The sequence below is a fragment of the Rhinoderma darwinii genome, chromosome 12, assembly GCF_050947455.1.
Source record: "Rhinoderma darwinii isolate aRhiDar2 chromosome 12, aRhiDar2.hap1, whole genome shotgun sequence".
Lineage (NCBI taxonomy): Eukaryota > Metazoa > Chordata > Amphibia > Anura > Rhinodermatidae > Rhinoderma > Rhinoderma darwinii.
The window spans coordinates 62,634,324-62,647,583 of NC_134698.1; the positions used below are offsets into that span (position 1 = coordinate 62,634,324).

A 13,260-nucleotide genomic window follows, 5' to 3' on the forward strand; every position below is an offset into this window, starting at 1 on the left:
CCTTATTTACTTGAATGGAGCTAATTGCAATGCCAGGCATAGCCTGTAATAAAGAGGGGCACAGTTTTTGGAACTTTTTTCTAACTAAATACAACACTGAAAAGAATCACCAGTGACCACAGAGAACCCCATCTTTCCAGTATGAAAAACCCATGGAACAATGCTTCATATCTCAGCTTCCTAATCCTGTCGGTATGCATGAAGAAGTTAAATTTTGGCGTTCGGGCCTGTTCACACCTGGAGGCTCTGTTAGGGGTCTCTGTCATAGATCTAGCCGAAAATACCAGAAACAATAGTGCAGCATGCTGCACTATTGTTTCCGCTAAAAGCCACAGGGACCCTAACAGAAACCTAAGAAACCCCATTGAAGTCAATGGGTTCCGTCAGGCGTGGATGGTATCCGTCATACAACGGAATTGGTGCTTCCGGTTTTTTCATTGTTCTGCTCCTCTGACGGATCAGAAAAACGGAAACACCAAAGGCGGTGTGAACCCGGCCTTACATGAAGTCAGACCTGTAGTTTCAGAACATAAATGGATTTGACTTCAGCATTATTTAAAAAATATTTCAAAACCAGCGTTTGTTTAGCGTCTGCCGCGAACTTAAGCTACACAATAAATATTCTCTACAATTAGATAAAAGATTAAATGTATTTACCTGTAAAAGTAAAACATAACTTAGTTTTCACACTCAGCTCCTGCAATGTGACAGCCAGATCTGTGTTGTCTACTGCAGCGCTAGGCAACGTGTCCGAGAACGTCTCTCATGTCTGTATTGTCCGTCCTATACTTTACAGTCTTTCTCTTTTGTCATGGTGAAAAATTTAATTATACAATGCAAAAGCAACTTTATAACTTTTCTTTTTGCACAGAGAAGGGTGTTTATTATTATATATATATATGCAACAAATAAGAAGACCCCCCCTCTCAAATTGCAATGGCTCTTTTACAAATGAGTCAGTGTTGTATAACTAGGGTTTTCTTCACCCATGGAATGATTTAGTTTGTTGCCAAAGCCCTATATCTAACTACCCTGCCCAAGACAGAGTGGCTTTTTGGTGCACCCCTTGGCATGTAGCACATAGGGCATTTGCCCTGTCAGTCCCTCCCCTAGCTACATCCCTGTTATAGGGCAATAAATGCTTGAGGAGCCCATACACTTTTGTTGAAAATGGTGAAATCTGAAAGTAACTGAATGACTATGGGTGGTAAAAGACCTCCCAGGGGCATTCTAGGGTGTAAAAAATAAAGGGCTGGTTTGTTGGATTTTGGTGACCCTATATTGCACTGGCAGCTGCTCGCCCACCATACAAGTGTGTATTGCCGACATACTGGACTGAGATCCCTAAAAAGGCAGGAAAGTCTCTGGCAAGTCAAGAAGTCTGTCCAGGAGGAGCACTTAGTCAATGACCACTATACCAGAGCAATAGCACTCCCGACCTCTGATCTAACAGATCATTACAGATCTGATTTTAATGGGTCAAAAGGGAAGCATAATGAGTCATAAAGGATCCCATAATCTTTAATAGGGTCCGTGAGGTTTCCTTTTTTTTTTTTTTTTAAATGGAAAAAATGATAATAAAAAATAAATTTCAGAACATCGCAGAAACTAAAAAGCTTTATTAATGTTTGGTTTTGTGCCTTATAAAGTTTATTCTATACTTGTTACTTGAATAGTAGTTATTAGATACATACATTTTCGTATCCCTTCTTTGGTGAAATGTTTTAGTCATTTTTGGGGGTTCTTGCTCTTTGCACCCCTACTGAATTACTGTTAATCATTTTTAGATTGTTAGTGTTGTCTGCTATTTTTGTGTTTATGTCGGGACTGAAAGTGACATATGAGAGAACTGACATGGTGGAAGGATGAGAAGATGAGTGTTTTTTTTTAATGTAAAGGAAACCTGTCAGCAAACTGAGGGCAGCACGACTTAGGCCTAGTTCACATTGCCACGTACACACTAAACGTGTCCATAGGGCTCCATTAGCCCAACGTGCGGTATACTTTTTAAACATGGGAGCCTATGTGTGACAGATGCCACTGTATGGCATCTGTCAGAAGTATATACGTTAAACATATACCTCGGGGAGCTTCCCCAGGGTCGAAGTTCCCAGGAAAAGCATCAGGTAGCGCTTGGCCCCGGGACTCCAGACCTGGGGAAGCCCCGTACGTCACTGTCCATATATGGACAGTGATGTCATGGGCTTCCATCTTTAGAGTCCCCGGTCAGAGTATCGGTGGCGCTCCGGCCAGCAACACCGGGACAGGTGAAGCCCTGACGTTATTGTCCAAGTAGCGCTGTACCTGGGGAGTTCGGGCGAAGTATCCCACTGCATGCCTATAGAGTGGCATACGTCGCTACCTTCAATCAGAGGAATACGTCGGGTCTCCTTCTGACGTAAACCTCCGACGGAAGTAAAATAACATGATCTGAACCAGGCCTCAGTGACACCAGTGTCCTACCATCCTACTGTACTATGTTTAACGCTAATGCCCTGCAACTGTCAGGACGATTGTGCGAAACGCGCATTGAAGTGCTTTCTCCTAGGACTCTGTCAGCAGCCATCATGCCGTCTGAAATTACGGAGCTGTTTTTTACTGACTTTGAACTGTACTTAGTTGTAGAAGCAGTGCCCACCTATTGCTGGCTGATTTTGGCTTATTGTTTTAAGTTAACGCAATCGATCGTTCATAATGGCAGACTGACGAAAATGTGACCGGCCAGGTTGGAAAATTTCAGTCGTGATCGGCTGAAACTATCAGCTGAATTCGGCCGATCATTTGCCACTTTGCACCAGCCCCAGGGAGTTATCTTGTATATAAACGGACTCCATGATCGGCCAGTTTAGGGCCTGCTCACATCTGCGTTTGTATTTCTGTTGTTCTGCTCAATCAGAGGAGCAAAACAACGAAAATAACGGAAGCGCCAGTTCCGTTGTACCACAGACACCACCGACAGCCAACGGAACTCATTGACTTTAATGGGTTCCGTCAGGGTGTATGTGGTACTACCGGAAACAATAGCGCAGCATGCTGTGCTATTGTTTTCCGGAATTTTTGGCCAGATCTGTGATGGAGGCCCCTAACAGAGCCTCCAACGCAGATGTGACCAGGTCCTAAGTCTCTTCTGTTGATGGTCGGAACGATCCCACAGACGATTGATCGGCCGCATTGTTTTGTGTGTATATGGACGGCTTTACAATGGGATCTGGCAGGTTCTGCCAAGGTGACTGTCATTTTGAGGACTTTTCCAGTCAAATTTGACAGAATCTGCCAAGCAGGTGTGAACATGACCTTATACATTCTGAACTCTTCATGTTGATTATGGTTCAGCAGCATCTCTGTAAATAATTGTATAGTTTACTATAATGACGTGTCCTGAGGTGACCTCCAGCATCTGCATATATAAAGCGCATGACTCCTCCGGCATAGGCGGGTGTAAAGTCACACCGGTAGGTCGGGCCATGCTCTCCCTGCTCCACCGAACGTTGTCCCGAGCGCCCCGGTACAGCCGCGCCATGACCGGAGTGTCGCTGCACGTCTCCCCGGGTTGCTGCCTCTTTGACGACCCCCTGCGGCTCCAGGTCCGCGGTCTGAGCCCCGGGCAGGACGTGAGTCTCCGCACCGCTCTGAGCGATGAAGCCGGGGAGCTGTTCACCTCCGTGGGTCGCTACCGAGCGGACAGCAGCGGGGAGCTGGAGTTGAGCCGAAGCCCGGCTCTGGAAGGCGGCAGCTACACTGGAGTGGAGCCGGAGGGGCCTCTGTGGTCCCTGGAGCCCCGGACTCCCCTCAGGCGGCTGCTCAAGAAGGACGTGCAGAGTCCGTACCAGCTGTGCTTCTCCCTGTACCAGGCCCACGACCCGCCCGGGGCTCTCCTAGCTGCCGCCGCCCAGGAGAGGCGCTTCATGGGGGAAGGGGTGACCCGGGTGCCGCTGCGGGAGGGACGGCTGAGGGGAAGCCTCTTCCTGCCGCCTGGTGAGTGACCAGCGCGGGTGCCGTCATTATAATGTGCTGATATTATGTTTGGACATAAGGCTGGGTACACACGGTGAGTTTTAAATTAAACAAAAATAAATAAAAACATTTTTTTTTTTCTTTTAAAACGCATTTGACCGCACTGTGAACCCAGCCTACAGCCTCATTCACACAATTCCGTTATGGTGCTGTTTTTGACGCCACAACCAGAAGTGGATCGTAAAGGAAGGGATAGTATATAGGTTTGATTCTAATTCATTTTTTTTTATTTTTTTTTTTTAATCCACTCCTGGTTGTGGCTTTGAAAACTGCACCAAAAAAACTGCAGTGTGTGAATAAGGCCTAAAGAGCAAAATCCCTCAGCAGTGATCACCCAGCTTTGCAGTCTCCTGAATGGCAGTATTACATAGTTCTCCAATATCCACCTCTCCTGTACTGCTGCAACCAGGGAAAGATGTCTGCACATGTGGTAACCCGGGTGACCACTTCAGGGGGCATAGTGGTTGTCACATAGCTCTCCTAGAATAGTCAAGACAGACGGGAAGACTAGGGACCTGCACATGGGGGGGCACTTTTGTTCCACAGAATTTTATCTAGATGAGCTGAGACCCTCAACAATCACAAGGGCTAACCTGTGGCACCTGTTGGCATCACTTGAGAGAGACCCTTCCGAGCGTTTTTCTCATGGGCTTAAAAAAACAAAAAAAAAAAACGCATTTTACATGTGTAGCAAAATAATGAACAACGCTTGTAAAAAGGAAATGCTATTAAAATGCTGGAAATTCATGTTGTGTTTTTTTATTTTTTAAACTTTTGGCCTCTTTTGCAACTTTTTTACACTAGAAAACTGGCGTAGAAAGGTTAATAAATCCCCTTCTATATTTTAAGCGTTTTTCATAACATGTTCGTTTTTTTTTAAGTGTTTAAAACCGCCGAAAATATTAGAGGGAATTTATCAACCTTTCTACTCATTTTTCTGGCGTAAAAAAGTTGCAAAGGAGGCCAAAAGTCTCAACTTCGAAATAAATAATGATTAAGAAGTCGTATATGTACCCCAGAATGGTAGCAATGAAAACTACAAGTCGTCCAGAAAAAAACCAAAAAAACAGTCCTCATAAAGCTACGTCGATGGAAAAACAAAACAGATTTTTTTTTTTTTTAAAGTGTTTTTATTGCTCAGAAGTAAAATAACAAAACATAAATTTGGTATCACCGTAATCGCACCGACACGCAGAATAAAGTAAACACGTCACTTATGAAGCATGGTGAATGCCGTAAAAATAAACCTCAAAAAACAATGGCGGTATTGCTGTCTATATTCTACCCTCCCCAAAATTATTTTAATAAAGTTTATTCAAAATTTGATATGTACCCCAAAATGATGGCATTAAAAATATAACTTCCGCTGGATCACTTTTTTCCTCTTTCCTGCATTAAAAATCTAACTCATCCCGCAAAAAAAAAGTTGAAGGAATTCCTTACGTCTCAGCCTGATATTAAGAGATCTGCAGCTGATTGCAAATCCGCAACAAAATGCGTAATACATGCGGAACTCAGAGCGGATTTTGGTGCAGAGTTTCTGGCTAGCTCCACCGCGTATATTCTGAGGTGTATGACCTTACAGAACACTATGTTGGTTTTAAGGGGTCTTCCTGCTAAATTTAAGGGGTTTTCCCGCTAAATACTTTTATCAGGAAATCTATATTGCCTAAAAGAACATATGGACAGGGATTGTGCCACCAATTTAATGTCACTTATTAGCGTGGTTACGTGGACTTGTCAGAGATGTGGATTGTGAGAAGTGTCATTATATTTCCAGGACCCGGGCCATTTCCAGGAGTTATTGAAGTGCAAGGTACTGGTGGAGGCCTCCTGGATTACAAGGCAAGCTTGCTGGCTAATAGAGGCTTTGCCACACTGGCTTTAGCCTACTATAACTATGAAGATCTACCTAAAGGGATGAAGGAGTTTCATCTGGAATACTTTGAAGAAGCAGTAAACTATATGCTGCAGCATCCGCAGGTGGGAAATGTTCTCTATAAAGGATCTTTTTCATGGGACAGCTTGAAAGCTACGTAAATCTTTGTAGCCTTTTTTTTAAAATTATTATTAAATGTATGTTTAATCTGCGTAAGAAAACATTTATCTAATTGACATATTCAAAATTCTCTACTGTTTTCGCTGCAGCTTCTATGTATGCATTATACATAGAAGCTGCATAGCTCTGCCGAATTCACCGACCCTAAGGGTATGTTCACACGTAGTCAACCAAAACGTCTGAAAATCCAGAGCTGTTTTCAAGGGAAAACAGACCCTGCTTTTCAGACGTTTTTTTACCAACTCGCATTTTTCGCGGCGTTTTCGCTGCGTTTTTTACGTCGGTTTTTGGAGCTGTTTTCATTGGAGTCTATGAGAAAACAGCTCCAAAAACGTCCAAAGAAGTGTCCTGCACTTCTTTTGACGAGGCTGTATTTTTACGAGTCGTCGTTTGACAGCTGTCAAACGACGATGCGTAAATAACAGGTCGTCTGCACAGTACGTCGGCAAACCCATTCAAATGAATGGGCAGATGTTTGCCGACGTATTGTAGCCCTATTTTCAGACGTAAAACGAGGCATAATACGCCTCGTATACGTCTGAAATTTGGCCGTGTGAACATACCCTTATACAGATCACATCTAATCACCCTTTTACACGGGCCAATGATCGGGCAAACGAGCGTTCATATGATCGCTTGTTGCCGATCATTGCTCTGTGTAAACCGGGCAACGATCAGACGATGAACGAGCAAACGTAGGTTCATCGGCTGATCGTATTCTTTATGCAGCACAAAATATTATCGTTGTCGGCAGCACATCTCCCTGTGTAAACGGAGATGTGCTGCCGACATGGCTGAAATGTATGGGGACGAACGATGATAGTAACGATCGCTCTAATTAATGATCATAGCTCCTTGTGAAAGGAGCAAACGAGCGCCGATCAACAAGCTGTCTAGTTGATTGGCGCTCGTCTTTACGGCCAATATTGGCCGATGTAAAAGGACTCTAAGCTGATGAACCGCCTAGTCAAATAGGTTTCAATCAAGAGCACCAAAGGCTATGACAGAATTCCTTCATTGCCATCATTTTTTTCTAATGTACTAAGTAAAGGACTAGGAAGTAGGGATGCATGATGCATGGAAATCTCGATACCACTTTGATGCTGTGTGGGGGCAAACGGTCCGATACCGCCAATTTATGTATTTCGATACTGAGCTGTGCTGCCGCGATGTTCTCTTCCTTCAGTACCCACTCCGCTCGTCGTTAGCGCCGGCCACGTCATAGTAGGAGGGAGGAACGCTGCTCCCTCTCTCTACTGCCACCAATGATGATCTGAGTATGTGAGAAGGGGGGGAGAGGGGGGAATGTCGCGGGCGGCACAGGCAGTGGGTTCCTGATGACGTGCCTGTGACGCTTGCGCCGCTAGTGTGGAGTCAGGACCGCGCTGCAGTGTAGTGACAGATCAGCATCAGACAGGTATTAGTTAGAGCAGAGCAAAAGCTTGAAATAAAGGCACTAGAGCAGGCACTAATATTTTTTGCAGACAGCATTGAAGAACATTGGGGTTAATGTGGCCCACATTAACCCCAATGTTGCCATTATGTGAGGGAATTGATAGTCATTTATTATTAATGTGAGGCACATGGTGTTACGAATTTAGTACCTGTATGTGCCTCACATTAATTGTAATTAACCCCATCATGTACCTCACACATTAACCCAATGTTGTCCATTATGACTGAGCGAGCCCAGCTTCTTAAACGGTGTTCGGTCCGGGAAATGCAGACGACATACGATCCATATATCACGGGCCAAACACAGCCATGTGAATAAGCCCTAATAGTAATTAACCCCATCATTTCCCTCACAGATTAACCCAATGGTGCACATTATAATCATTATAGTAAGTGATCCCATCAGGTTCCTCACTCAGTCATAATGGGCAACATTGGGTTAATGTGTGAGGTACAGGATGGGGTTAATTACAATTAATGTGAGGCACATGGAGGTTCAAAATGTATAACAGCCTGTGCCTCTCATCAGAAAACGGAAGGACATTTTTGTGTTTTTTTTGTTTTTTTTTTATTGTTGGCAAAGTATCGCTTTGATATTGAGTATCGCAATCCAAGTCCAAATTCTGGTCTCGTGACATCCCTACTAGGAAGTTGATGGTGGCGTGTAAATGCATAACGGTGTTGTGGTCCTATTTCTATCTATTCTGCCTTCTTGCATCACACAGCTAGATAGGGGAAAAACTGATCTTGTGCAGAAGTAGCAAATCCACAACTGATGGGCTTCTCATGCACACAGGAATATTACGGGTTAGTAGAACTTTTGAGCTGTACTTCAACACCGATAGGAATGTACGGGGCCTTAATATACCACATGCCTCCGATATGGAGGCTTTTCTGTTGGATTCCGTATGAATCGGACAGAATTAAATAATGTGGCATGCTCCATTGTCTGCTGTTTTATGAAGGTAATCTCCCCTAGAGGCAATGCTTTTAGGGCAGAATAAGTCTGACGTGCGGCACTCGATGTATCACCTTACGGCAGCACCCGGAGTCCCTACGCCTTCATTATATGGAGCCGCAGGAGTCGTGTGTCCCCGTACAGCCTGCTGCACGCGGCTCTGCCATGTGCATGAGTCCACAGGGTGTGCTGCAGGTTTCTTTAAAATTGCAGTATGCCCTAAAGACCAGATATCATCTACTGTGTGGTTTGGGTTTTAGGCATCATGACCTATATTGAGATTCTTACTAGAAAGAGAGTTTTGTTTTTTTTTTCTAGTATTTAAAGAGTCTGTCACCACATTATAAGTGTCCTGTCTCCTACATAAGGTGATCGGCGCTATAATGTAGGTGACAGCAGTGCTTTTTATTTAAAAAAACGATCTATTTTTACCACTTTATTAGCGATTTTGGTTTATGCTAATGAGTTTCTTAATGCCCAAGTGGGTGTGTTTTTACTTTCGACCAAGTGGGCGTTGTACAGAGGAGTGTATGACGCTGACCAATCAGCATCATGCACTCCTCTCCATTCATTTAGACAGCAGCATCGCGTTCTTACTAGAACGCCATGTGCAGCCACATACACAGACATTAACGTTAATCAAGTGTCCTGATAATGAATATACATGACCTCCAGCCTGGACGTCATGTGTATTCAGAATCCTGACACTTCTGAATCTTTTCTGTGAGATTCCAGCAAGCCACGCGTAATCTCGCGAGATTACGAGGCAAACGAGATTTAGTTTCCCTTGCTGGAAATTTCACAGAAAAGATTCAGAAGTGTCAGGATTCTGAATACACATGACGTCCAGGCTGGAGGTAATGTATATTCATTATCAGGACACTTGATCAACGTTAATGTCTGTGTATGTGGCTGCACATGGCGTTCTAGTAAGAACGCGATGCTGCTGTGTAAATGAATGGAGAGGAGTGCATGATGCTGATTGGTCAGCGTCATACACTCCTCTGTACAACGCCCACTTGGTCGAAAGTAAAAACACGCCCACTTGGGCATTAAGAAACATTAGCATAAAGCTAAAATCGCTAATAAAGTGGTTTAAAATAGATTGTTTTTCTAAATAAAAAGCATTACTGTCACCTACATTATAGCGCCGATCACCTTATGTAGGAGACAGGGCACTTATAATGTGGTGACAGAGCCTCTTTAATAAATGAGGACTCCTGTCTATAGGATATTTTTACAGGCAGAACATCTTACTGTTTTCTCTCTCTTTCAGGTGAAGGGTCCAGGAGTTGGCCTTCTTGGCCATTCTAAAGGTGGAGACTTGGTGCTTTCTATGGCCTCCTTCCTTAAAGGCATAGCTGCCACAGTTGTTGTGAATGGCTCAGTGGCTAATGTTGTAGCAGTCCTCCACTATAAGGACATTACTCTGCTTCCTATTGCCGCTGACATGAAAAAGATAAAACAGTCCCAGCCAGGAGTGTTCGATATCAGCGACGTATTATGTAATCCACTAGAAGAAGCTAACCGGAAGAGCCTTATTCCCGTTGGAAGAGCTGATTGCAAGTTTCTGTTTATTGTAGCGGGAGATGACAGGAACTGGAAGAGCGACTTCTATGCCCAAACTGCTTGCCAGCTACTGGCAGAGGAAGGAAAAGAAAAGCCAGAAGTTGTGTTATATCCCAGAGCTGGCCATTACATTGAACCACCTCATTTCCCCTTGTGTAAAGCCTCTGTGCACAAGCTCGCTGGACATGTTGTTACTTGGGGAGGAGAAACAAAGGCTCATGCATTGGCACAAGTGGACTCATGGCAGAGAACTCAGGCATTCTTCCATAAACATCTAAATCAAAGGAAAGTCATGGAGAGCAAACTATAAATATATTGTGTTCTCACCACAGAAGCCTTAACTGAGCACTTCAACTAATTGATTATAAAGAATTTTGCGCTGGTTAACGTCTGCGTTGGGGTCCCGTTCTGACGGAACGTCAGAACGGGACCCCAACGCAGATGTGAACAGAGCCTAAATCATACTCCACAGTGGGCAAAGTAGAGTATATTGACAGTACAAAAATGCAACATATATACCTTATGAAGTTTTAGAACACCTACAGGAGCATTTATGACATCCCGTCCGAAATCCATAAGCATTAATATGGGTTCAATACAGGTGCTTCTGTCTGGCCATGCCGGTCTGCCTCCAGTCCAAACAGTGATCCTATAGGTTTTTGTTTTTTTATTTGGCATCAATAAAGGGGCATACATTTATAAATAATCTGAAACAATCAGAATGTTCTTCCCTGTAGATAATTGTTGCAGGTATTGTTTCTCTGCTTTGTCCTATTTTTACATACAATTAAAATCACAGCATACGACTGATGGTACCGATCATATTACTCCCATAACAATAATTGTTAAAAACTGTCATGATTTTTATTTTTTTTTAAATTATATTGCTTTTAATAAAATATAAACAAAACTTGTATTAGTATTATGTTCTAATTTTTACTGTGTTGTTACTTTTACTTCTCTATGGGGGCTGCCATTTTTTTTCATCTCTGTATTTGTCGATTAATGACACATACAGAGATGGAATACGGCAGATACATCCCCCTAGAGAATGCAAACGGGAGCCATTCCATTCTCAGAAGCGTGTGCCGTCTGTGTGGGAAACTAAGCTCGTTCGCAGAGCGAAATCCGGAGTCATTTTCATGTGGACCGGAAGCCGCTGCCGGACAGTCAGATGACGACTTCCGGCCATATGTTCAAGCGCAAGGAATAGGAGCGTAGACCAGCGGAGGCAGGTAATTTATGTTCGTGTATGTGATGTGTGTATTATGTTCGTGTATGTTCATGTTATACTGTCTGCTGAGCCCTGTATCTAATCCTCCTAGCACTGTGCAGTCACTCAGAAAATGGCGGCACGCAGTGTAGGAGGTTTGAAGACATTCAAACCCCTCCTTCTCCTGGCACTAGCCAGAATAAAGGAGAGGGGATTGTGTGAGGACACTAGAGCGAGTGTGTCCACCCCAAATTTGCAGCATAAATCAATGAGGTTGCTTTACCACAGTGACCATGCTGCAATTTTGGGAACTGCTCCCTCTAGTGCCCAGCACATGGAAATGTTATAAATTACAATCTAATTTATAATATTTCCTGACTTGTGAAAAAATAAAAAAAATTAAAACATTGTGTAATCACTCAAATACTAATTGTTTAACTGAAAAAAAAAAAATAATTTCTAGCGACATGTTCTTTTTAAGAGTAAATTGAAAATCACACAACCATTATTATTATTTTTTAAAGGGGTTGTTTCCCTGAAAGTGAGCTGATTGCTAAAATCCCCAGCGATCATCTGTTATCTTTGGTGGAAGCTGCAGGTGCATACACGGGAAATGTAGCATTACGTGGCACCCACTGATGTAAATAGGCAAATACATGGTGGTTGTACATAGTCCAACAGAGGGAGAGCAACTCTTTGCAGGGACTCTCTGCTCTAATAGTCTATGAAGTCTCTATGCTATTGAGGTGGCATTTAATATTGTGATGTGAAAGGGGGTCTTGCTTAAAAACTGGTACAAGAGAAAAAAACTGGGAGAGATTTACCAAGCAAAATGTGCCAGAATACTGGCACAAATTGTGCCAAAAAAGTGGTGTATATGGTGTGCGCCACATTTATTATGTTTTAGTCACTTTCTGTACCTTCCTAGACAGTTTGGAAAGTGTCTAGAAAAAAGGGCATGGCTAAGGGAAGTATTAAAATGTGCCAGACATAAAACAGTGTGTTTCATTTTTTTGCCACAACATATTTGTGTAAAGTATGCCAACCATGAGGTGGCATAAGCAAAAGTGTCTATTATGTCTAGAAACATGAGCCCAATTAAACATATAACATGCGCCACTGGGATACATTTGTCATTTTTCTGCCTACTGGATAGGTGATAGATAGTAGATCAGCGTGGATTCAACATGGCTAGGACGGGGACCACGATCCCCTCCATCCAGCTGCATGATCACGGCAAAATGGGGGCTTGCGTGGAGGGTGTGGCCGAACATACGTGCTGCTATTTCATTCAACCTTCCCTTTAAGAATCCTTTTCAGGGGGACATGAGACTTTACACACTTTGCAGTTTGCAGAAATATTTTCTTCCTTGTAAACCTTCCCACAAGTACAGATCATGCCCTATAACTGCTGCCATAGTGTCTCCATTAACAGTAGCATCAGAATGACCCCCCATTTACAGTGCCAGCAGTGTCCCTAATAAACAAGAGGCAAAGTCCTTCCCGGCACACAGCCATAGACGTAAATTAAAGTCTGGCTACCTACAGCCGCCATTAGGGGGAGCAAACTGCATACATATTTCTACAGCTCCCATTGTAGTCAATGTGAGCAATATAAATAGCTATTCAGCAAGCTCCCCCTAGTGGTGTCTAACACCAGGAGTGCAGGGGATCTAGAAACTTCCGATAATCCAGGAGAGTAGGCAAGTAATAATAGTAGACAGTTACAGTGAAAACTATTGACTGATGTCCTATAACTGTATAGTTCCAGTTATAATGCTATATACAAGGATTGAACACGATAGTTCGATTCGCTCTGTGATCTTCCAAATTGATCTGTGTGGTGGTCAATGTCACCTAGGATTTTAGAGGGCAAACAACATGTTGGATGTGTTCTGTGAGCTATTACGTTGTGATTATGTGATTGATTTACTTTGCGTGGATCTGATCTGCGTTTTACTGGGTTGGTCTGTGTGGCGGTCATGTGATCGT

At 43.3% G+C, this 13,260-nt stretch overlaps 2 protein-coding genes across 4 annotated transcripts in view; one reads left to right on the forward strand and one right to left on the reverse strand.

Annotated features, from left to right (window-relative positions):
- HEATR4 (HEAT repeat containing 4) overlaps window positions 1-4,012 on the reverse strand; it is a 39,085-nt gene extending 35,073 nt beyond the window's left edge. Inside the window, exon 1 of one of the 2 annotated variants that reach the window (XM_075844966.1) lies at window positions 658-4,010. The gene's annotated coding sequence lies outside the window, so the exon portion shown is untranslated. Of the gene's footprint in view, window positions 1-657 lie in introns of both variants that reach the window. The other variant, XM_075844967.1, reaches the window with a different exon arrangement.
- Window positions 3,371-10,969, forward strand: LOC142665306 (acyl-coenzyme A thioesterase 1-like). 2 transcript variants are annotated; one of them, XM_075844969.1, is made up of 4 exons: window positions 3,371-3,452; window positions 5,795-5,997; window positions 9,763-10,437; window positions 10,497-10,969. In XM_075844969.1, the coding sequence occupies exons 2-3, from the start codon at window positions 5,935-5,937 to the stop codon at window positions 10,363-10,365; spliced, it is 666 nt and encodes a 221-aa protein (XP_075701084.1). In that variant the 5' UTR covers window positions 3,371-3,452; window positions 5,795-5,934; the 3' UTR covers window positions 10,366-10,437; window positions 10,497-10,969. The 2 variants fall into 2 exon arrangements, with proteins under 2 accessions (XP_075701084.1, XP_075701083.1); XM_075844968.1 differs by having other exon boundaries at window positions 3,412-3,975.
- The last annotated feature ends 2,291 nt before the right edge of the window (window positions 10,970-13,260 follow it).

Excerpts from the sequence above, each read along its gene's own strand:
- LOC142665306 (XM_075844968.1), top strand. The coding sequence starts at position 3,465 with ATGCTCTCCCTGCTCCACCGAACGTTGTCCCGAGCGCCCCGGTACAGC. Across the intron at positions 3,976-5,794 it reads AAGCCTCTTCCTGCCGCCTG|GACCCGGGCCATTTCCAGGA; the intron begins GTGAGTGACCAG and ends TTATATTTCCAG. Across the intron at positions 5,998-9,762 it reads ATATGCTGCAGCATCCGCAG|GTGAAGGGTCCAGGAGTTGG; the intron begins GTGGGAAATGTT and ends TCTCTCTTTCAG.